Raw genomic sequence first — 22,149 nt, 5'->3', positions numbered from 1 at the left:
CCAGCAATGTAACTTTCTTGAGTGGATAATGTTAGCTGATTCATCTAGACTCCCGGTGGGGAGATGGTGGGTCCAGGATTGGGAAATATGTTTATTGCTCCATTTATTTATATAAGTATTTATTTCACAGGCATATTTATTTTTTTAATGTTGACTAGAGGGGGAGGGTATAAGGGAATAATGGTGATCAAGTTTTTAAGGTCTGTTTTGAAGATAAACATTTGTCGCTTTTAGCCATTTGCTGAAACTTTTTTTCTTGGGAGGACGGTCTCAATGCTACACGTCCATAATTGTAGTAATCAGGTCTATAGTCATAAGTTCTTGTGGTTTTCTCTGATGATGCCAGAGTCACCAAAGTGACTTAGAAAATATGTGATGTGATGGTGTGTATTTTGTTAATGCAGACTGGCTATTACGCCCTCAACAACAACAAAACACCTTTAACAAGTAGCGAAGCCTTCAGCTGATGTTAAGTAAAACCTCCCTGCAGCAGTGCTCACACAGGGGTGTAGTTCTGATTGGGCCAGGAGACCCACTACAACTACACATCTAACCCGACCAGGCTGAACCCAAGTGGTATTACTAAAAGACCCATTGGAGAGGGTAAGCTGCTTAGAACCTTCACGTCCACACTGCCACCATCACACAGGCCAAGTCTACATATTTGTTTTTTTAATTATTATTATTGTGTGTATATTGAATTTATAATGAGGCACATTATCTATGACATCAGAACCTACAAGCAAGGGCAGGTTTCACTGAAAAAACCCCCAATATATACTACACATACCTTATTACATACATACTGTTGTGTGTTTGTATTGCTTCAGAAAACTGACTGATTAGTAGTGGGCATTGTGTTTTTAGTCCTGTTCTATTATTATTCTAATATTCTGTTACTCTGCACTGACTGACTGACTGACTGACTGGTTGATGATGTGTTTGGCACTCACACACACATGCACACATGCACACATGCACACACACACACACACTTTCCCTCCATTGTCTGGATGCCAAGCTGATGTGTAACCCCCCCTCTCAGCCTTCTATCACTGTAAATTTAGCAACAGAAGCTTCTCAGCTGCTCCTTTCCAAAACCTGAGCCCTCCTCTTCCATCCACAGTATTTCATCCATCTCCTTCTCCAGGGTCATGCCAGCCTCCCCCCCTCTGGTCCCCATCTTTTCCACACATAAACATCTACACTACACACACACCTCACTCTCATCCCGCAGCCAATAAGGACCTGATGAGCTCAAGTATCACTATAACACAAGGACTTATTCTCTGAGCCGAGGCTGCAGATTCTTACAGACCTTCATCCTCATCGTCCGAGGAGCTTCTCTCCCTCTCTGAGGTAAGACCACCACTGACCTAACCTAACCTGAAATCACTCGTCCCACCTAAACTATATTTCTGACTTTTTTTTTTTTTTTCTCTTTTTAGCCAGAATCGTCCAGTTGTAGATTTTGTTGCATTTGTGTGCAGCAGGAAAAAACAGCCTCTGGTGTTGTAAAAGGAAACACTGTTCAACACTGCAGGCTGTAACCTCAGAGGGGACATTTGAAATAGTGGAAGACATGTTGCGCTGCATGTCAAACATGTGTAGTTTGTGTTTGGGATGGTTAACAGTCTGGCTTGAGAGCAGGAGTCCAGTTTCCTGAGACCAGATTGATTTAATAGATTCGTAAAATGTCACCTTATTTAATTGAGTCATACCATTTACGTACCTTTTAAGGACACAGATCATCATTTAAAATGATTGAGGAAAACCTAAGAGCTCTGGCGCAAAACAGATGAGTATATTTAGGTAACCAAAGACGTATAAAGTTCTGTGAAATACTGCCAATGTTCTGTGAAATGAGAGCAGTTTACACCTTCAGTTAATATGATATTGAGGTGCTCAGTTGTGAATTGCAGCTATAAATGTTATTTTCCATCTCTTTAATTTGGTTTCTGACTTTTTTTACCTGCACACCAGCATTATGTCTGAATATTCTTAAGTTACATTCACCTACAAATAGAAAAGTTGCCACATTGGCACTGAAGTTTGGCATTCAGTGTAAACTGTAACCCTCTGAATCGTCCAATATGAGCGTAATTTCCGCTACGGTGCTGGTAGCTTGGTCCAGCTCACAGATGAGTGGTCGCACCACCAAAATCATGTCTACATGTAATGCCTATCTGCGGTCGTATGCCTCAGACAAAGACAGATTCTTTGAACAAAGTCTAAAACCTCACAGATTGTTTATTTTCCGATTTACTTATGTTATATTTTTGGTGTTGTGTTGATTGAAAATTGGCAGATTTTTTGTCTTTGTTTCCGCATGTTCTGTTATTTTAAATTTAATTTTCCCCTTTATGTTTCACATGAACGTATTAGAAACATGTATGTTCACTGACTTGGTTGACTTGGTTGTCAGATTTTTGGTTTAAGTTTGACTGCAGTCCGTTTTCCATTATACACATATATACTTTATGTGCGTACAGAAACTGAAAGATTCTCCTCCTCTAACCTTTTGTTAGTATGTTGAACTTTAAGCTTGAACTTGAAACACCCATGTAGCCATCATGGTTGACTCGAGAACCAGGCCAGCATCTTAGAGAGCTAAGGTTTTGAGATAGTGATGATATATAAGGCCTGTTCACTGTGTGATGTATCGGCCTATAAATTTATCTCATATTGCCATTTCAATCTAAATCTGCTTTTGATTGGCTCGGGATGTGATCCTCCACTGGCGTCTCACCTGTTTTATCAGTCTCTGACTTTCAGCGCCAAGTTTTAATTTCAGAGAGACTCAGAAACACTTTGCAGCATTCAGTGTCCTCATACTGAAGAAATGAAGTGACCATCCACTAAATATACAGAGTGCTGAAGTGTCGGCATGCACTGAGTGAATGCTGGACACACAGAGGTGAGGCCGCTGTCAGCTGTAAGTCGATCAAAGAGCTAGTTTACTGGAGGCGGATGCTGATTGGCTGTTAGAGTGCCGAGGGTCCTCCCGCTGGACCAAGCCGGGGGGATTAAAGCAACTATTTGGACACCGTTCCTCAGCTGATGGGTAGAAATATGATCCAGGACTAATCCCCCGAGTCCTCTGCAGCTGTGCTCACTACTAAGTGTGAAGGAGTCATCCAAAGACACTTTATATATATATATGTATATCAAATATTTTATATAGAATATACAGTGAGCAGAAATCCTCCCAAATGGTCTTCATCAGAGCTGGTCCTTGTCCCCCTTTGGACTTAGAAATGATGCTTCATGGGGTCAGCAAGGACTAGGGAGGATTAGAGGGGTATTTCCTCTATATAGGAGCTTGGCATTTCTTTATGAACTGTGAAAGCTGGTGTTGAATTCAGGAAAGGGGCTGTCGTCGTAAATCAGGCGAGTTTTGACGGGCTGTCTGCACCAACAGTGAGGTACATTTAAGCCCAATCCCATTTCTTATTTTTACCCCTATCCATTGTTTTTGAGTGTCACCTTGTCCCTCAGAACAAAGTTAAAAGGGGAAGTGGTTGAAAAATTCCCCTATGAAATAGGACAACCCTTCAAGATGCTGATATGTCATCCATATTCTGGTGTTTATGTAAACAGACACAATGAACGTTGTCAGATATTGCATATATGTTGTCTTCTGTTGTGGCGATTTATTTTGTGTGAGCTATAGGCATAGTTTTTGGCTATCAGGACACTCACAATTCGCTCAAACTTAAGTTTCACGCTATCAGTCGATCAAAGAAGTTATTAAATAAAAAAACACTGCTCATTACCAGGCAGCCAGCGGTGCTCTGCTAACTTTGGCAACCACGGCTCCTACCCTGCTAGTCTTCACCAGGCCCCTAGGATGTGCCAGGCTTTGAAGCCAGTTGTCTAGGTGGCCAAACAGTGGAACTACAACTCCAGAGTCTGTTACTTGATGCCATTGGGCCCCAAAAGACTTTATCCCGTAGATTTAAATCGGGAAAAAGACCCTTTTTATCCCCTGGTTAGCAGAGTGCTAAACCAGAAGTAGCTGGCTGGGTGGAAGTCGCTAGTGCCCTGCTCTATGGGCCTAATGATGCAGGAGCGGTGCCGACCATCTGGGTAATTTCATACTGAGGAAATAGAGCTTTTTTGGTTTCATGTGCCACAGAGCAACTTTCATAGGAATTAACAGGGTCCCGTCTTCAACACTGTATCCTAGTCTCTTAATATATCCATGGTCTGCACTGACATTCGAGGAGCAGTAAGAAGTGTGGCAGCTTCCCTGCTGAACTTCAGATAAATTTCAGGTGTCATTTGCCATCTGATGGGGGGAAAGTGACACCGGAATAAGTCAAAATACAGGACTGTCATGCCCAAATTAGCAATAACAATGTAACGTTAGCTTGCTGGCTAGTTAGCTATTGAGACATCAGCATACTAGCAATTTTTTTTTGTTATACATGTTAGAATGAAAAGGCCCAAAATACATTGAAGCAACATTAAACCACTGAGATGACACGATTCTGACAATAGTTTTTAAAAAAAAAAAAAAAAAAATCTGTATTAATTACAAAAAAACCGTTTGTGGTTTCTTTTGTTGCTCATTCAGCCGTCTTGCTGATGGTTTCTTATAACACTTGGTTTGAAGTGTGTCTCTGAAAAACCTCCATTTGGAGGGCAAAGTAACCTGAACACTTTGCCCTATCTCTCTATCCCAACAAGAATTAGGACACCCTATCCCTAGATGTGAATGTACAAAACAGAGGGGTAAGGGTTCAGCGGTAGGGGCAAAGGGAGTCTTGGGATTGTGCCCTGATCTATACAGGACGCTGTCATAGTTTGAATTTGTGCCATTAGAAACTACAAAGGAAAAGAATGACACTTATCTCTTGTGTATCAAGTCATGCAACTATGTTATGTTTGATCTGTCCAACTGTTAAGACATCTGCCTCCACTCCAGTACAACAGGCCTTTCTCCCAGCGGACATTTTGTCTTGTTGTAGTAGGAAAAGCACAGGTGTTAATAACAACACTAACAATGGCTTTGTTCTATACAAGTGTCCCAGTGAGAGGGACAGCGAGCCAACATGCACAATACCAGGAACCTGAAATGAAAGCAGCTAAATGGAGATCACCCATCGTTAATTTTATTATTAACACCTGTGCTTTTCCGACCATGAAGCGTCACAATGTCTGTTGTGAAAAAGATTCTTGGAGGTGAATGGAATTTAATTTGTGGCGCCCACAGCATTGGAAAAAATTGTTTCAGAAAACCTTTGGGGCTGTGTCAGAAATCACTCAATACCTACTGTAGTTCAAAGTTCAAAGTCATCTATTGTCAAATGAACAGCAAGCGTAAGAGCAGTCGCTTCCATTAAAAAAACTCAGGTCATAGACTTCTCCAACAAAGCAATTTAAATATGTATGAATAATAATACTAATAATAAAATCACACCAGTAGAAACAAAAAGAGAATTTAGATATAAGGATATAAAGCTACAAGTATATCAGAAGATGCAAGGCAAAATAAAAGATCAAATGTAACAAATGAAATATGAAGTAAGTGATAGTAAGTCTTGGTAAGTGCAATGGGTCATATTACCAGTCAGGGATTAAGTTAAATGATGATTCATAAGTGTCTAAAATCTAAATATGTTGCCTGCAATTGATTTAAGTATTTAGTGTGTATGGCATAGGGAGTAGTGAAGGAGTGAACAAGGGAGTGATTTAGGACACAACATGGGTCACATCACAGGCCTTACTGTAAACAAATTTAATTTTAACTACTTTCTATTAAAGAAAAAGCTCCTCTGAGACTTAACAGTGAGGTCTGTTGATTATTCAGGATGGAAGATGCTTTTTTTAACAGTAATTTTAAGTTGTGTGAGCACGGCAAGCAAAGAAGAGAGGCATTTTAAAGTCTGGGCAAATAAATCAGAAACTATCTGTGTGGCAGGATAGAGATAGACGTTAGTCAAAAAATTACGTACTTTTTTGTTATATATGTACACTGACTCTTTAACGTCGTGTCCCTTATACAACGTAAATTCAACATGAGTCATAACGGCCAAAGTCAAAATAACATATCAACGGCAAAGAAGCATTAAATATTATTTTAGCTAAAACTGGCGCCTGTGACACAAGTGGTGATGATGTGCTGTGTGAATTTGGATCCTGTAAAGACGCTAACACCTCCCAACCAGCTGAGTCAACAGTTCTGGACGTGGTGTTTGGGACAAGTGAGATAATGCTTCAGTGAGGACAAACTCAATATGCTGCAACTTTCTGACCTCTGAACGGTTTGTGGAGGAGGCACCGATCTTATACTCAAATAAAAGTAGCAACACCACAAAGAAATACTGCATTATGGGGAAAAGTCTTGCCTTCTAAATCCTACTTAAGTAAAAATACAGATGTATTGGCTTCAAAATGTGCCTTAAGTATCAATAGTAAAAGATTATTATGCAAACTGGCTTTAGTTGAGTGTTATATTTATAATATACCGTATAATATTGGAGTATAACTAAGTTGTTGTAACCAGCGTTTTAATATTATCTACATAAAGCTAAATTTTAACTATATTTTGTTATATTATATCATTTGGTAGTTTGAAGGTCCAGGATTTAGGGGGATATATTGGCAGAAATGTTGTATAGCATTCAGAACTATACTTTCATTAATATATAATAAGAAAATAAGAACTGTTGTGTTTTCACTACCTTAGAATGAGCTGTTTGTATCTACATATGGAGCACTTCCTCTTGTACAGCATCTGCCATGTTGTTTCTACAGTAGCCCAGAATGGACAAACCAAACACTGTATTTAGATTAGGCATTTTCACTTTTTCACATTTTTGCATTTTGCGTTTTCGCTTCGGACACCATGGTTCACCTACACGCTTGGCACAAGGGAGAAATTTCAGTTGGTTGCAATCTGCTACCTCGCCACTAGATGCCACTAAATCCCACACACTGGACCTTTAATCTATAACAATGCATATTTCATAAACTGATCATGTTTTATTTATCAGATCTTGAACTGATAAGTAACAAGTAATTATATCTGTCAAATAAATGTAGAGGACTAAAAAGTACAATCCTTCCCTTTCAAATGTATAAATGATAATAAAATGGAAATGCATTAGTAAAGTAGGCCTGTAAAGCAGTTGTACTTGATTACAAATTAACATTTCACAACAACCAAAGTCACTTCCCAGACATATTTTCCCTCATTGTAAAGAAGCATTTCAAGTGTTCTAAACATAGGGCGAGTTATTTTTAACAGGTGCAACTGGGAACAAAACACAATGCCATAGAAATGGAGAGAGGATTATAATTTGTTGAATCTTTAGCTCAACTGAATTTTATAAGCTCTGTTTTTTTGTTTTTTAATAAGATATGTCTGACCAAAAATTGTACTTTGGATCATTGGGGTCCAAGTTTGCTTCTTTCTTGAAAGGATTAGTTTGACATTTTGGAAAATATGTTTTTTTGCTGTCTTGCAGAGAGTTACACAGAAAAATTAGAACCACTGGTTTCAATCTACCAATTTAGTGCTTGGCAAAAAAAGCAAATCGGCCTAATTGTATTTCTTGTAGGGTTTTATTTAATAAAAGAAACAGATTTCTAGCCTTTTCATATCAACACAGTTTCTCTGCTGCTGTTTTCATCAGACTGTCCTCTCCCTCAGGTGTGAAGTTTGCTGTCGCCATGTCTGACACTGAAGAACTGTAAGTGTCAATAACAACACACATTGGTGTCTGGTGTCTGGTTTCATCAGTTTTAACTTTAAACACACCGATGTAGAAAAGTCAGCTGGGATTTTATGTTTGATTTTTAAATGTCTTTTCTTTCATGTTTCAGGGATCAGGTCGAGGGTAAGTGACAGCCACTCAGGTTGTTTTATTTCTTATGTATGCCAGTTACAAATGCGAACTAAACAGGCACACTGTATGACTTATGGCTTTATTCAGTATTTTTACATGAAATGCTTTAAGTTAAATTGATATGATTTCTAATTATATGTGTTATATATTGCTGTATTAATTATTTGTGTCATTTTTACTGACCTTTAGAGGCCACACACACCTGTATGTGAACTTTTATCTAATCATAATCATTCTATTATGAGACTAAAATGTCTCAAAATATATTAGAAATATGCCTCGAATGCGTCACTAATATATTCTGTATTACTACTGTTTTTGCCATACATTTTTAATGCATTTGGATATACATGTTGTAAAAGTATGTCACATGTAAATGTTTTAATACAAATTTAATTGGATTTTTTTAGAAAATAAACTGTAATTTATATCAAGGTCATCTTAGATAATATTTAATTTGATTTAGAAATGACACCATGTTATATTTGTTTTTGTTGTCTCACCTTGTTTTTCCCAAACTGAAGAGGAGGAAGGTAAAGACGACTAAATCGATCCCATATTTAAGACCTTTTTCTCCACTGCACTAATTTGTCAGCTGCGTGATTTCACCCTTAATTTGAAGTGTTTGACGCTGACACCTGCTCCTCATACAGGAGGTACTAACATCTGCACAGGTTTAATTTGAGGCGTAGGAGGATGTTCTAAATGTAAAGTAGAACTGTAAAATCTTATTTTGGTTTAATTGGTGATAAAAGTTAAACGGGTCAAACTCTCAGCTGAATACATCTGTCTTGTTGCTTCATTCACCCTCAGCTGTATTAAGAATAGCTTTTTAGATTTATCACTGTATCATTTCTAAACTCTTTTTTTAGACAGCAAAGTTATTTTCCTGTACAGTATAATTGAAGTTTATCTTCTGGTAGGTAGAAAGCAGACTAACACACAGCTGTCAGTCAAACACGTCCAAGTTAAGGGTGACTTTTTCGGACTGAGTGATGTTTTGAATTCACATGGTTGAGAAAAAAATGTGAGTGGGCTCCTATACGCTCCCTACATTTATTTTCTCGGCATGTGACATGTTTACATTGTCGTCTGTTGATGTCACATCAATGCAGCTGTCGTTGACCTCATTCACACAACGGCCATATTTCTAACAGTGGAGCTGGAAAACTACCTGGATGACTGAGTGTAACTAAGTATATTTACTCAAGTACTCTACCTTAGTTCAAATTCGAGGTACTTGTACTTCACTTGAGTTCTTCCATTTAATGCTATTTTATACTTCTACTTGACTTCATCTCAGTGGCAAATATTGTACTTCTTACTTCACAACATTTACTATCAAGATGAAGTTTATTTATAAAAAATATTAATCAAGTATTAAATTATGATGTATTATTAAAGATTAAGTCGGCCAGTAGTATAAAAAGTAATTATAATAAGCACTATCTTTACCAGCTGCAACATTAAAGTGATGAACACATCAATAACTGTAATCCAGAATGAGTACTTTTACTTTTGGTACTTAAAGTAAAATTTGATGCTAATACTTTTGTACTTTTGCTGAAGTTAGATTTTGAATGCAGGACGTTCACTTGTAAAGAGTTTTTTTACTTTGTAGTATTAACGCTTTTACCTAAGTAAAATATCTGAGTACTTCTTCAACCACTGGATGTATACAATAAGCATTAACACACAATTATGGATTATAGTCAGAAAAATTTGTACAATCTTATGATTACAAATGAAAAAAAATGTGTATCATAACTACCATATGTGAGCACTTCCCTTGCTGGCATTTGTATGAGAAACACAGCAATTGTGTATATTTTTCAGAATGCACATGAGACTGTCTTCCTTTACAAGAACACCCAACCAATGGATGTATTTGTTTTTTAGAAAAAACATCCTTGAAACTGTTGAATCTGGAACATGGGTTGATGTAAAGATGATTTCTGGATTTTGCGTTGCCCATTTCTAATGTTATCTCTCGTTTGAATGGGCGTTATCAATGGATATCAGCCTCATAGATAATGGTTAGAAGGCACATGCTACACCTATTAATATGATTACAACCCTGTTATCAGCCCATTAAATTGCTGATATCAGTTGTCATTGGGAGCGGTTTTGTTAGGTCTCACTTACAGGTTTGTGAGATGTAGTTGCCAATACTACATGGTTAGGTTTAGAAAAAATATCATGGTTTGGGTTAAGATAAGTGCCTTTGCTACTTTACAGTGACTTTTGGTGTCATACCGAAGATGAACTCTGATCTCCTGAGTAAAAGTCCAGTGTTTGTTTGACCCATCCACCAGCCCAAACTCTTCCTTATCTGGACTTTCTCACTCTTTATACAGACATAATGTCACCTGACTTCCTTTGTTCCCGTCATAATAATGGATGATAACTGCTTCCTGAACCTACTAGTATGTGTAGCAGGCCGCTCTTACCCATATCTATGAGGCTGATAACCAGTGATACCGTCCATTAAATCAAGTGATAACATACAAAGTGGGTGTTGTAGTTAAGTCATCCAGATAACTCAATGAACATGCCCCAGATAGTTGTTTAGCAAAGAGGCTAATGTAGTCGGTACATCAGATAGAGCTTCCTCTAAAGTGTAAAATCACAGAAGAAAATCTTTTACTTTTATGTGTATTCATCTAATTTGCAGCAGATTAAACAAGTCATAATCTTAAAATTTTGTTTCACTTAGAGCTCTCTTATCTGCATCATGAAAACACCATTGATGTGACCAAAAATCCCCAGAGTTGTTGCCAAGTTCACCAAAACAATCTCCAGGGTAAAACCTTAAAATGGGAATAAAACCTCCAGTAATGCGTGATGTTGCAGCAAAACTAACAATGAAAGAAAATCAGTCAGTTTCTTTTGATCTTTGCTTCCATGTACTGGAGGACAAATAAAAATGTGCTACTCTACATCAGCAGAGAATGTGCTGCTCTTCAGGGAGTTTTCCACAGGTCAACAGTTCAATATGGCTTTTGTATGGAAGGTCAACTGGCTTCCTCTCATCATCATGTGTTTCTCTTTCTCCAGCAGCTCTGTCCGTCGCTCATCCATCCATCCTCTCTGTCACTAAAGTAATCTCTCACTTTTTGTCATGTCTGTGGTCTTCATTAACGGCCTTCTCCGACACCCTCCCTCTTCCCGGGGGTTTGGTGCATGCTGCGTGCCCGTAGCCCAGGAGGAGGTAGTAGAAGTAGAAGTAGCCCCTGAGAAGGAGGCCCAGGTAGAGGCAGAGCCAGAACCAGAGCCAGAGCCAGAAGTAGAGCCTGAACCAGAACCAGAACCAGAACCAGAGCCAGAACCAGAGCCAGAGGTGGTGCAGAAGGTGGTTCATGAGGAGGAAGGTACGTGGCATGGGCAGTCCGTTCACTGTTCTTCTGCAGGACATACAGCACTCTGCTCCATAGCATAGACGGTCCTGTCAGCATCAACACGCTGCAAAACATATCCTGCCTGACAAGTCATGAGTCTCAAAGGAGGAGTTAGCATGATTACAGTTTCTGCTTATCTTTGAATTTCACATCCCTCGTGTTTTTTTTAAACCTTTTAAAAGATATTTTATAATAGATCAGCATCTTTTAATCAAATTGTCCCTTCCAATGTCAAAAGTTAACTTTCAAGCTCAAGGTTAGAATCGCTTAAATTCCAACTTTGATCAAAGAATAACTAGACTCTTCCAGTTCAGTAACGATACAGTAATTCCTCACTGTGAAAGAGAAGCCCACAATAGTGTTTGCATTTGCAAGTTGCATTTATGATTTCCATATTTCCTCCTCGAAAATAAATGTACTGAGAAATGTATTCTTTATGTTAGACCCCTCCTCATAACTCAGGACTCTGTTACAGAGTTTAATTAGATTTTAAGAAGGTGTACAGTCACTTTTGTGATAAAACAATAGCTGCAAGATAATGTTTTACAAACTGAAACAAATTATTTTTTGTGTGAATGTGGTTCTACTGCAGAATTTTAAACTCTGAAGCAGTAATTTACACAGACAAAGTGATGTTGTCAAATTGTTACTACTGTTTTTTCTTCTTGACATTACATGCATTGTCTTCTTTCAAGGTACACTTCCGTTTTTACAGGAAATGGAACGTTTACGTAGTCTCTTTCAAAATAAAAGCACTATGTCAGTACAACGCATATTGACGGTTTTTTTTTCCTTCAACAGCAAACACACATGGTTGGGTTTAGGCAACAAAGGCACATGGTTAGGTTTAGGAAAAAGAACAGGGTTTGGCTTTATAATCTTGCAGGATGTAAACATCGCACTTTCAGGTGAAAGTTGGGGTTTTTTTTGGAACTATTCACCACCACTCCCGCCCAACCCAGTCAGACTTTTGTTGCCTTAACTTTTGTCCTTGTCCCGCCGCGTTTCCACCTGACGCTGCGGAGCGCTTTTAAACTATAATGGCAACAGGTCGCGTATCATACTGACATTAAAGGACACCTTTTTTTGTTGGTTCCTGAAGCTGCAAGTCACTGCCCAAGTGCCGGATTTCGATGACTTTGGACTGAGATCAGGCTGCTATGTTAGCTAATAATACAATTGCTATCCAGTAAAGCTTTAACTGGGGGAATGATTGAAACCATACAGGTGATAAAAGCAGTGTTTTGGCTTTGGGACTTTATGAATAACAGAAAAAAGTTCCTTGTAAATAAATTTTATTTTGAACTTTCCAAAAATGTTTTGATAATAATTCATAATTCAGATTATTTTTCAGAACAGATGTGCTGTTGTAAAGGGATGTTTGAAAAGAGCAGAAACTGTCATCATACTTAAACTGTTGTTGAAAATGTAATTTTCCTCGATGCAGTGATAGAAATCTGCTGGTGTGTGGAGATATTCTCCAGTTTCAGAGTCATATTATCTGTCTCTGCAGTACATCACACTCAACTGACAGATTTTCTTCCACTCAGTCTAAATAATAAAAGAAGACTCAGTTGTCATGTTAGGTTTGATATTTTTGCAGTTCACTAATCTAGTTCCCTTTTAGCTTCCCTTTAGCCCTTTCCACTGGAATTACCTTCTCTTCATAACTGCCCAGTATGACCAAGGTTGTGACTCTGCAAAGCAAGCTAATGGAGGTCAGGATGCACTCTCATCAGGAGCAGATGGTATTAATATTTTGTCTAGCTAAATTTGGCTGCAGCAGCGCATCTCTTCAATGTGCAGGAGTGGGTTAACTGTGTTGTGCGTTTTCCTAAACATAGACACACAGTGCAGCCAATGAGGCCAACTTATTGGTTCAGACTAGCGCCTCAATTCGCTGGTAGTCTCAACTCCACCCTCACATACCAAAGCAAAGAAGCTACACACCATTTTAGCAATAAGGTCAGAGGCCGGATTACACATTTCCATTCATTTAGACCAGGGTCAGCAACTTTTACTATCAAAGGAGCCATTTTTGCCTGTGATTTTACAATCGGAGAATGTAAAATCACTTCAGGCCCAGAACACTGATATGTGAATAGAAAAATGTTAAAAAATAATGTTTATTTATTTATTTATTTATTTGACAACTCCACAGGGAGCCACTATAGAGGGGATAAAGGGCCACATGTGGCTCTGGAGCCGCAGGTTGCCTACCCCTTCGGACAAATGTTTATTTATCATACTTTACGCATGATATCTCTTTATCTACTCGACACATCCCGATGTGTTTTTCCTCGCACATTCACGATAAACCCTTTTGACATTTATCACACCTTGCACCACCCTCAAAACAAATGTTATTTATTTATTTATTAATGCATGTTGCCTTTATTAAACCAGATAAGTCAATCGAGAACCAACACTTAATAGCAATGACGACCTGACCAAGAGGCAGCGACAGAAGGCAAGTCAACACAAAACATTTAAACATGTATACAGCTGGTGTTTGACAAAATTACAATTATAGCCACACTACTGAAAAATAGCTCATTCATTCTTGTATTATAAAACGTTGCAGCTGCTAGTGCGACAACACACACCAGCAGTGTGTACCACACATGGGCGGATTATAACATAACAGGCCCCTGGGCACAGACATGCAGAAGGCTCCACCACCTCTTCCACATAGCAACCAGACACATAGACTTTGAGGTAATTTTGCCTCAAACCAGATTTAAGTACAAAGGCCACTTTTTATTTATTTGATACTGAGTTCATTTGTTCTTTTCAGTATTCATTGTTTTCTATGTAAGCATGCACACCTGCAGCATCAACATTGGGACACCGCAGCGTCAACACGCATCAAAAGCAGCAGCTTTATCACACATGCTTCCCGGGTCGGCGTGGCATGACAAGGCCAGTGTGTGTTGGACTTTAGTGTTGTTCTAATGAAGAACACTAAAGTGCCTTTTGGTGTCTTCGGGCTCCTTGGAGAACCCCTGTTTTATTTACTTATTTATTTATTTTGAGTGCACTGCAGCAAACATTTGGGCTTTGCTTCATACGATGTCCACAGTTACCACATCACATCCCCATCAGTGTTAGCTGACACAACAAATGAAACATTGTCATGTTATTGCTCAGTGTCAGATGTGTGTTTTCAATAAGTGCATTTAAGTGTTGAAAGGGAGAAGAAGAAAATCAGCTGCTTTTACATGAATCAATGCCCTGTCTCATCCGTCACCTTCTATCCACGTCTCATTTTGTTCTTAATGACTTTCGCCATTGTTTGCATTTTGGCAAACTCATCTTCAAAAGCCAAAGCAGAAGGGCTGATGGGTAATTTCAGTCATGTAAAAGCTTTTTCTTCTTGCCTCCCTTCATTCCATGTTTAGCATCTTTCTTTCCATGCGTAGATGAAGAGTGAGACTGGCAAACTGCTCTAAAGCATTTACATTGGGGTGTTGTGATTTAAAGCAATCATCCTCACTATTCAAGTCTTCCATGGAAATGTTGTAGCTTCGTTTGTTTTGTTCAAGTGCTTGTATGATCTGTGGAGTCACTGCAGAAGTCCCACGTTTCACTGTACGCTTGCTGAATGAAAGCATTGACTTCGCTGCTTCAGCGGTATCAGAAACTCTAGTTTTGCTCTGTTGTGTGAAGGAACCATAAATCTGTATTAACTGATTACTGACCAGTAGTGTGGAAGGTATATGATGCCTAAATGAAACCAAATCTAACAAGATACAACAACATTGTAATTTGTATTTCCTTTTCATGCATGTATCCATTTTGTGTAGTATAATTAAAGCATAGACATGTTCAAAGGATAATTAATTGATTAGCCTTTTACCTTTGATAACTAATGATGGCATCACTGATGATAAAATGAAAAACAATCAACGTTCCAATCACATTAGAGAATGACCAGTATAAATGTATTATTTTTTTCATCGATTAGGCATCTCTATTAAAGTAAATTAAGAAAAAGCTCCTCATGAAAACTAATCACAGTGTTGTCCATGTATTATTAGCAGGTTACACTGAAATGTTAAACACCTCCTCATTTTTTCTGTGTTGAGATGTGATTTTAATGTGGTGTGGAAAAGTCACAACATTTCATTTACTTATTAAAAGGCAAAAAGCTAATAAATTGATTAGCCTTTCAACCTCTACTTTTCTTTTTACATGTATAAAAAGGAAGTACAAATTGCACTTTGCATTGTATTTCTCTTTTTGTTCTTGATTTGGTCATTGTTAGTCTTATATACAAGGGTGCATAAAGACCGCAAATTTAAGAAATGAAACCACTGATGTAACAAGGTATGATGGTTAGCAGGTTAGCATTGAACTCCCACCGAGAGATAAGGGTTTTCTAATTTTCCAATAGTAAGGTCTGGTTATGCATGCCGGAAGTTAGAGATAGTGACCTCATCAGAAAAGAAATCAGCCCCACAGTGTGTTAGAGGTTTGACAAAGGTATAACAATGCAACAATACTTGATCTTTGCGACTTAAACTACACATTAATTACTCTCAAGAGCCATAAATGGGCACTTCTCAAAAAAAAAACGTGGGCCCAACATAAGCTCTTTTAAATGTTGTAATTACACAACAAATAACCAGTGCTGCCAACTTTCTGTTAAGGACAGTGTCAGTTTTTTTTACCTAAATTGGACAACCAGTGAAATTTGAAGGTCTGGTGTATCGTGCAAAAAATGCAAAAGAAATGAAAAATGTCTCTATCTAGAGCCAGTGTTTTGTTTGTCTGTTCTGGGCTACTGTAGAAACAACATGGCTGACTCCATGGAAGAGGACCCACTCCATATGTAGATATAAATGCCTCTTTTTTCCTATTTTTTCTTACATTTCTTTTTTACCTTTCTTATTTATAGGGTGATTGGTGACATTGGGTGACATAGTTATGAATATTATATTCCATCTCTGCTAATAAATCCCCCTAAAACCTACACAACAGACCTTTAACTTTGGCACAAACCTGACAAAATACTGTATCATAGTAATATATTTAAAAGAGCAGAGTTACGGAGCTAAAACCAAAACAACGTGTGGGGTGTCATCCTCGTAATGTTCATCCTCTCCTGATCGGTCTATACAGTGTAGAAAATAAGTGGTGCTGTAATCAGAGAGCTAGTATGTAGGAAATAAACTTATAATGTCAGTTTTTCAGAAGGATTGCACAGTTCCTTCTTGAAATAAAACCTCAGGGTTGTTAGATAAATAGAAGCAGCCTGTGATGTAGGTGCAGGATTAATGCATGAAATGACATGGGACTTCTGCAGTTGCTGCCACTGCCTGTACGTTAAAGACGTGAACACCCCAATTTGTTAAATGTGCTTCATAAGCTGTGCATTGTAAAGAGGACAGGAGCAGGCTGACCAGTCCGACCACTAATGATCTCTGTTCTGCTCTTGCTTTGGACGCTTGCTGCATGCAGACGGCTATGAAGAGGAAGGTATGTTGATTTGTATTCTTCTCTGTTCTTGTGTTTCCCTGTTGGCCAGGGACTCCCTCACACCTTCCACACATGATCAATATTCACTTTGTTTCACTGATCGTCCTTGAGAGAAAGGCAGAATTAATCCGCTTTAGTGATGTGGGGAAACAGGGCGGAGGATTCAGAAATGTTGAGTCATGGTTGCAGGGCCCCACTGCTCATCTCTGCTTCTTCTCTCTTTTTGCATGAATGTGTCCTGCCAGAGGACGATGGAGATCAAGATGGTAGTTTGTATTTCCTGCTGAGCCGCTGTTGCCTTGCCTGCGTCTTTCTTCCCGTGTTGACTTTTGTCTTTTTTTAGTGTGAGGGTCCCGTAAAAAAAATAAAAAAGCTAATCACAAACTTGGTTATTTGTTCCTGTTAAAATCCCAACTGTGTTATTTCCCTTTTTTTCACCATTCACATTAATTAACAGTAATCACAGTGTCAAACTCCCTGTTGTGAAAAGTGTGCGATGACGTATGTTCAGAATAGTTTATGTTGTGATTTATGACACACACTGTACTGATCCTGATTAGCACCTCAAATGTGTCAGATTCTATTGGTTTGATTTACACACTAATGCACAACAAATTAACACATGATAGATAGAAATATCTGGTGTACTTACAGCACTGAAAACCGAGGCTAACACACAGGAACTGGACCACTCATGAAATGAAAAGTGTTGCTAAATTAAGACTTACTCAAACGACTTTCATGTACTGGAGGTGTGAAACAACTTGCAGCCCTGAGATGTAACTCAGCTTGTCCACATGGATCCCCCACCCCGATTAACCAGCAGCCTTTTAGTCTGTGTCTCGCTCCATATTCATGTTTCTAACAGTCTGATCTCTCTGTTCTGCCATTGCTGCTGTTCTGACACTGAAAATCAAACAGAGGAAAAGCCAAAGTTCAAGTGAGTACATTTATTCATCTTTAATCTATTACAGATCAGTCATGTTTTCACATTGCTGTCACCTTTAAGTTATTTGTTGTGATAATTCTGGTGTTATTTTCCTTCAACAGACCTTCTGCTCCCAAGATCCCCGATGGCGAGAAAGTGGACTTTGACGTGAGCTGACTTGTTTTTGTAAACTGAGGTTTATCGAGGGGATGATGCATGTAATTGTATTGTAGGCTTGGTCCCAGGTTACTGGGTTGGTGGTTCGATCCCGACACCTTCTGTCCACACGTACTTGGGCAAGACATCGAACCCCATATTGCTCCTGACTGTCCGGCCGGCACCTTGCATGGCAGCTAACTACCGTCAGTGTATAAATGAGTGTGCCCCAAATGTTTGCCCATCTGGCTCAGCCCCTGGTGATCTATAAATTTCTCAAGATTTGACCTTTCTGTATGGCTTGAAGATGCATATGCTGCACTCTTGGCGTATAGCGATTTCTAGTGTCTTGTTGTTACACTGAATTCTGTATTAGATTCTAAACCCTAACCCTAACTCCTCAACAACTCAGCATCTTTTAAGGGAGTCTGATACTGGGTCACAGAATCTGATGGGTCACAGATGTTGGTGTTTCCAAAAGCTCATGTGGGCTGGGTATAGCAATATGCATGACACAGTAATAAAGATTTTCATGATTTATACCAAGTATTATTTAATAGAAAAAAATCAAGTGGCTGTGCTTTTCTTACTGGTGCTTGGTTCATATTTTCTAAAAGCACTGTAGCCACAAAAAAAGGAAAAAAAAAAAAACGGCCCTCATTATCTCCAGCCCAGTCTTACGAGTGTTTCTTTTTTACTTTTAGTGGTCAAGTTTTTTTAATCAGAGTGTGTTTGAAGCCAGAAACCTTTGTCTTGTCTGTGACTGCTGTCTCCTGTCCACCTCTCACAGGACATTCAGAAGAAACGTCAAAACAAAGACCTGATTGAGCTGCAGTCGCTCATCGACGCTCACTTTGAGTGCAGGAAGAAAGAGGAGGAGGAGCTCATTTTTCTCAAAGAGAGAATCGTGAGATTTTACCCAAATAGCTAATATACATTACACATGCTCTTGACATCCAGCATTGGTGTTTCTGTTCTTTCTTTGGAAATAAACCAGACCACTGAAGCCTTGATTGATCTCTGCACATGGCAGAAAGCATTGCGACATTGTGTTTTGATTCATATTTCAGGAGAAGCGCCGCGCTGAGCGAGCCGAGCAGCAGAGGATTCGTGCCGAGAAAGAAAAAGAGCGGCAGGCCAAGCGGGAGGTACGTTCACACAACACACCTCACTCTGTGACTTAATTCTGTTGATTCTTTCAATAGTAAGAAGTAACTCAACACCAGACTGAGACGCAGCATCATATTGACACCTTCTGCTCACCTTTTTCTGATCCATCACAAGTTTTTTTACCATGAGCAGAATTATCCATAAAGGTCTCCTCCTCTACAAACCAAACTTACCTTGTGATTTTAGTTGGTGAAAACACCAAATAAAGTAGTTACACGACACAAATCAGTGTTACTCTAATGCTGTTTGGCATGTCGGAGATTGGCCGCTGGCCTAGCATCTGCTAATGTATGCTCACCGTTTTTCTCTGATAACTTAAGAATCAGACATTCAGGAGATTTTTACCAGTAGCCAAATTATCTACAGAGGTGTCTTCCTCTCCAAAACAAACAAAGCCACTGATTTAAACCGGTAAAAACACTGAATACAGCAGTTTCACGTTAAAAAAATCATTGTGTTTCCGATGCTGCTTGTGACAGAGGGGTTGCTAACTATGGTGGCTAATGTGAAAACACAAAAGCGCGAATGGCCCTACCTAGAGTCAGTGTTTGGTCTGTACGCTCTGGGATATTGTAGATATGTGGCGGTGCATCATAGCGATCTCCGTAGAGAAGGACCTATGTAGGCTGATTCTAAGTAACGAAAACACAACAATTCTTATTTTCAGGTGATTATACACTTAAGAAAACATACTTCTTATATTCCATTTCCGCCGATATATCCTCCTAAATTTTACACATGGAACCTTTAAAACCTTTTGTGGATGTATAAAGGGGAAAGTAAAACCAGTTAACAACCAAGTCGTTGCCTTTCCACCAGTCATGCTGTCACATTGTGATATTTTAAAATAAATTTTGCAGGCTGAGCGTATGAGAAAGGAGGAAGCCGACGCCCACAGGAAGGCCGAGGATGAAGCCAAGAAGAAGAGCGCACTGAGCAACATGGGATCAGGCTACAGCAGCAGCCTGCAGAAGGTAGTTTTCATTTCTTGTGCTTCTTTTAGTCATTGTGATTTCACATTTGTTGCTTCATCCTACCAACAAAACAGGCATCAACATGTTTTTGTGTGTTTGTGAGGACGTGTCGTTTTAACTAGTCAGACTTTCCTAGATTGAGGCAAAGAGAGGCAAGAAGCAGACTGAAAGAGAAAAGAAGAAGAAGATCATGGCAGAGAGGATCAAACCTCTGAACGTCGACGGATTCGCAGAGGACAAGCTGAGGTAACTCATAAGAGGAAGCAAGAAGACAAGTCACAATCCAGATAATACAGACACCACAGAGAGCATTTGTTACTGTGTTTAAGAGCACAGTCATAATTAAAGATATGTGAAGAGCAGATGGCCCTGAATACACAACAGTCCAACGCCTGCACATGAGCATTCCCGAAAGGGTTTCTTTGTCATTTTCCCACACAAATATAAAAACAGATGAGATAACCAATCACCAATAAACAATTGCTCCTTATAACTCTAGAACATGCCTGAGACTCATCACATTTTTAATCATTCATCATTGAATGTTTGGTTTGTTGTTTGTGGGGGTTTTTTTTTTTTCAGGGAAAAGGCAAAGGAGCTGTGGGAGTGGCTCCACAACCTGGAGGCAATGAAATACGACTACTGCGAGAAGCTCAAGAGACAGAGATATGAGGTCAGTGAGGAAATGCTGCAATACTCCCAATCTCCAACTGAGTTCTCCTGTAGGTGGATGTTTCTCTGGTGGGACAGATAGTTTGGTCCACTTAGGACAGGGGCACTCAGGACAGGACATATCCTTTATTTTGACTTTGGCTGTTGGACTTAGCCTTTAGTTGGATTAAAGAAGAAGAGGAAGAATATACTCAACTTGTGTTTGTCCGTCTACATTAATCGCTCATTGACACTGTGCTGGTAAAACCAGACCAGACTTTTTCTGGATCATCTGGTCGCACCCAGTTTTGAGTCTGAGATATTTTGACTGTTTAATTTTTTGGCATTTTGATATGGAACAATGTCACATGTTGCAGCTTCAAAGTTTTTGCAGATGAGATACCTGTCTACTTCAAACACAGCTGTTTGTCTTTCAGGTGGTCTCTCTCAGAAACCGCATCGATGAGCTGCAGAAACAGTAAGTCACTCAGCGGAAACATGAAGTTATAAAAACACATCAAGCATTCACAGACAAAGAAACCCTATAAGTACCTTAAAGGTGTACTTAAGTACAGTACTTGTACTTAATTATATTCTACCACTGAATACAAGTAGTTATCTACTTGTTTGTTTACTTTCCTCAAATGTCCACCTTCAGTTTGACTTCAGTGTGTCATGGTGAGATCCTGATTATAGCTGACTAGGTGAATGTATGTGGTCAGTCATAATATGCTTTTTTCAAACTAAGTATATTATTATTTACATGTTTTGATAATGTGATGTTAAATATTTGCCCATTATAGGTCAATGGTTTTAACTAGTAGTTCTACATCTAGCCACAAGATGGCGGTGTCGCTTCAAGAAACTGGTCCTGTAATTGGTTCATGTCTCGCCCTGTGCTTTCTCTACACTACAGTATCTATCTATAATATTAACTTAAACCACTATAAAAGGATCCCTGTACAGATCTGACTCTGTCTGTGCACTTTGCACTTTGCAGCAGCAAGAAGGGAGCCCACTCGCGCCGCAGGAAGTGAGCGGCTGCTGAGTGACGGTCATCTCTATGCGGTCACGCCGGACAGGAGGCGCCTCCCCTCGGATCCAACAGCGGCACAGACCCCGTAGACACCCGGAGCTCCCGAGCTCCCAAAAAACTGGACGTCTGCTTGAATGAAATGGTTTTATGGATGAATTTCGCTTCAATAAAGAAATTTTAAAAAATGTTATCACTGTGTTTGTGTAAAGAAAAACAAAATAAAAACAAACAAAGACAAAAAAAAGAAGAAAAAAAAGATTCAGACAATAAAATTTGAATTATTGATCCTCCAGCTTGCTCCAGCTTTGTGTGAATAATCAGTACATTACATTTACACTTCATTTTTTTTGCAGGTTAATGCTGTTTTTATATATTATATAAATATAAAATACTAACTTTTTTATAATATCACCATATTGCATTGATTATATATTATTTTTGAATTTAAATTTTATTCTATATTACAATCATTTCCTCAAAACTTAATGAAAATGTGATA

The 22,149-nt window shown here is 38.9% G+C and overlaps 1 protein-coding gene across 4 annotated transcripts; it reads left to right on the top strand.

Moving 5' to 3' along the window:
- Positions 1-1,215: 1,215 nt before the first annotated feature.
- Positions 1,216-21,840, top strand: LOC117252003 (troponin T, fast skeletal muscle isoforms-like). 4 transcript variants are annotated; one of them, XM_033618636.2, is made up of 15 exons: positions 1,216-1,359; positions 7,661-7,700; positions 7,834-7,847; positions 11,057-11,227; positions 16,718-16,735; positions 16,981-17,001; positions 17,657-17,675; positions 17,786-17,831; positions 18,610-18,726; positions 18,890-18,967; positions 19,850-19,963; positions 20,100-20,209; positions 20,546-20,636; positions 21,052-21,092; positions 21,615-21,840. In XM_033618636.2, the coding sequence occupies exons 2-15, from the start codon at positions 7,681-7,683 to the stop codon at positions 21,649-21,651; spliced, it is 897 nt and encodes a 298-aa protein (XP_033474527.1). In that variant the 5' UTR covers positions 1,216-1,359; positions 7,661-7,680; the 3' UTR covers positions 21,652-21,840. The 4 variants fall into 4 exon arrangements, with proteins under 4 accessions (XP_033474527.1, XP_078030036.1, XP_078030037.1 ...); XM_033618644.2 differs by having other exon boundaries at positions 1,266-1,359; positions 7,644-7,700; XM_078173910.1 differs by lacking the exon at positions 16,981-17,001.
- Positions 21,841-22,149: the final 309 nt, after the last annotated feature.

The sequence above is a fragment of the Epinephelus lanceolatus genome, chromosome 2 (assembly GCF_041903045.1).
Source record: "Epinephelus lanceolatus isolate andai-2023 chromosome 2, ASM4190304v1, whole genome shotgun sequence".
Classification (NCBI taxonomy): domain Eukaryota; kingdom Metazoa; phylum Chordata; class Actinopteri; order Perciformes; family Serranidae; genus Epinephelus; species Epinephelus lanceolatus.
This window is presented reverse-complemented; position numbering and strand designations above follow the sequence as displayed.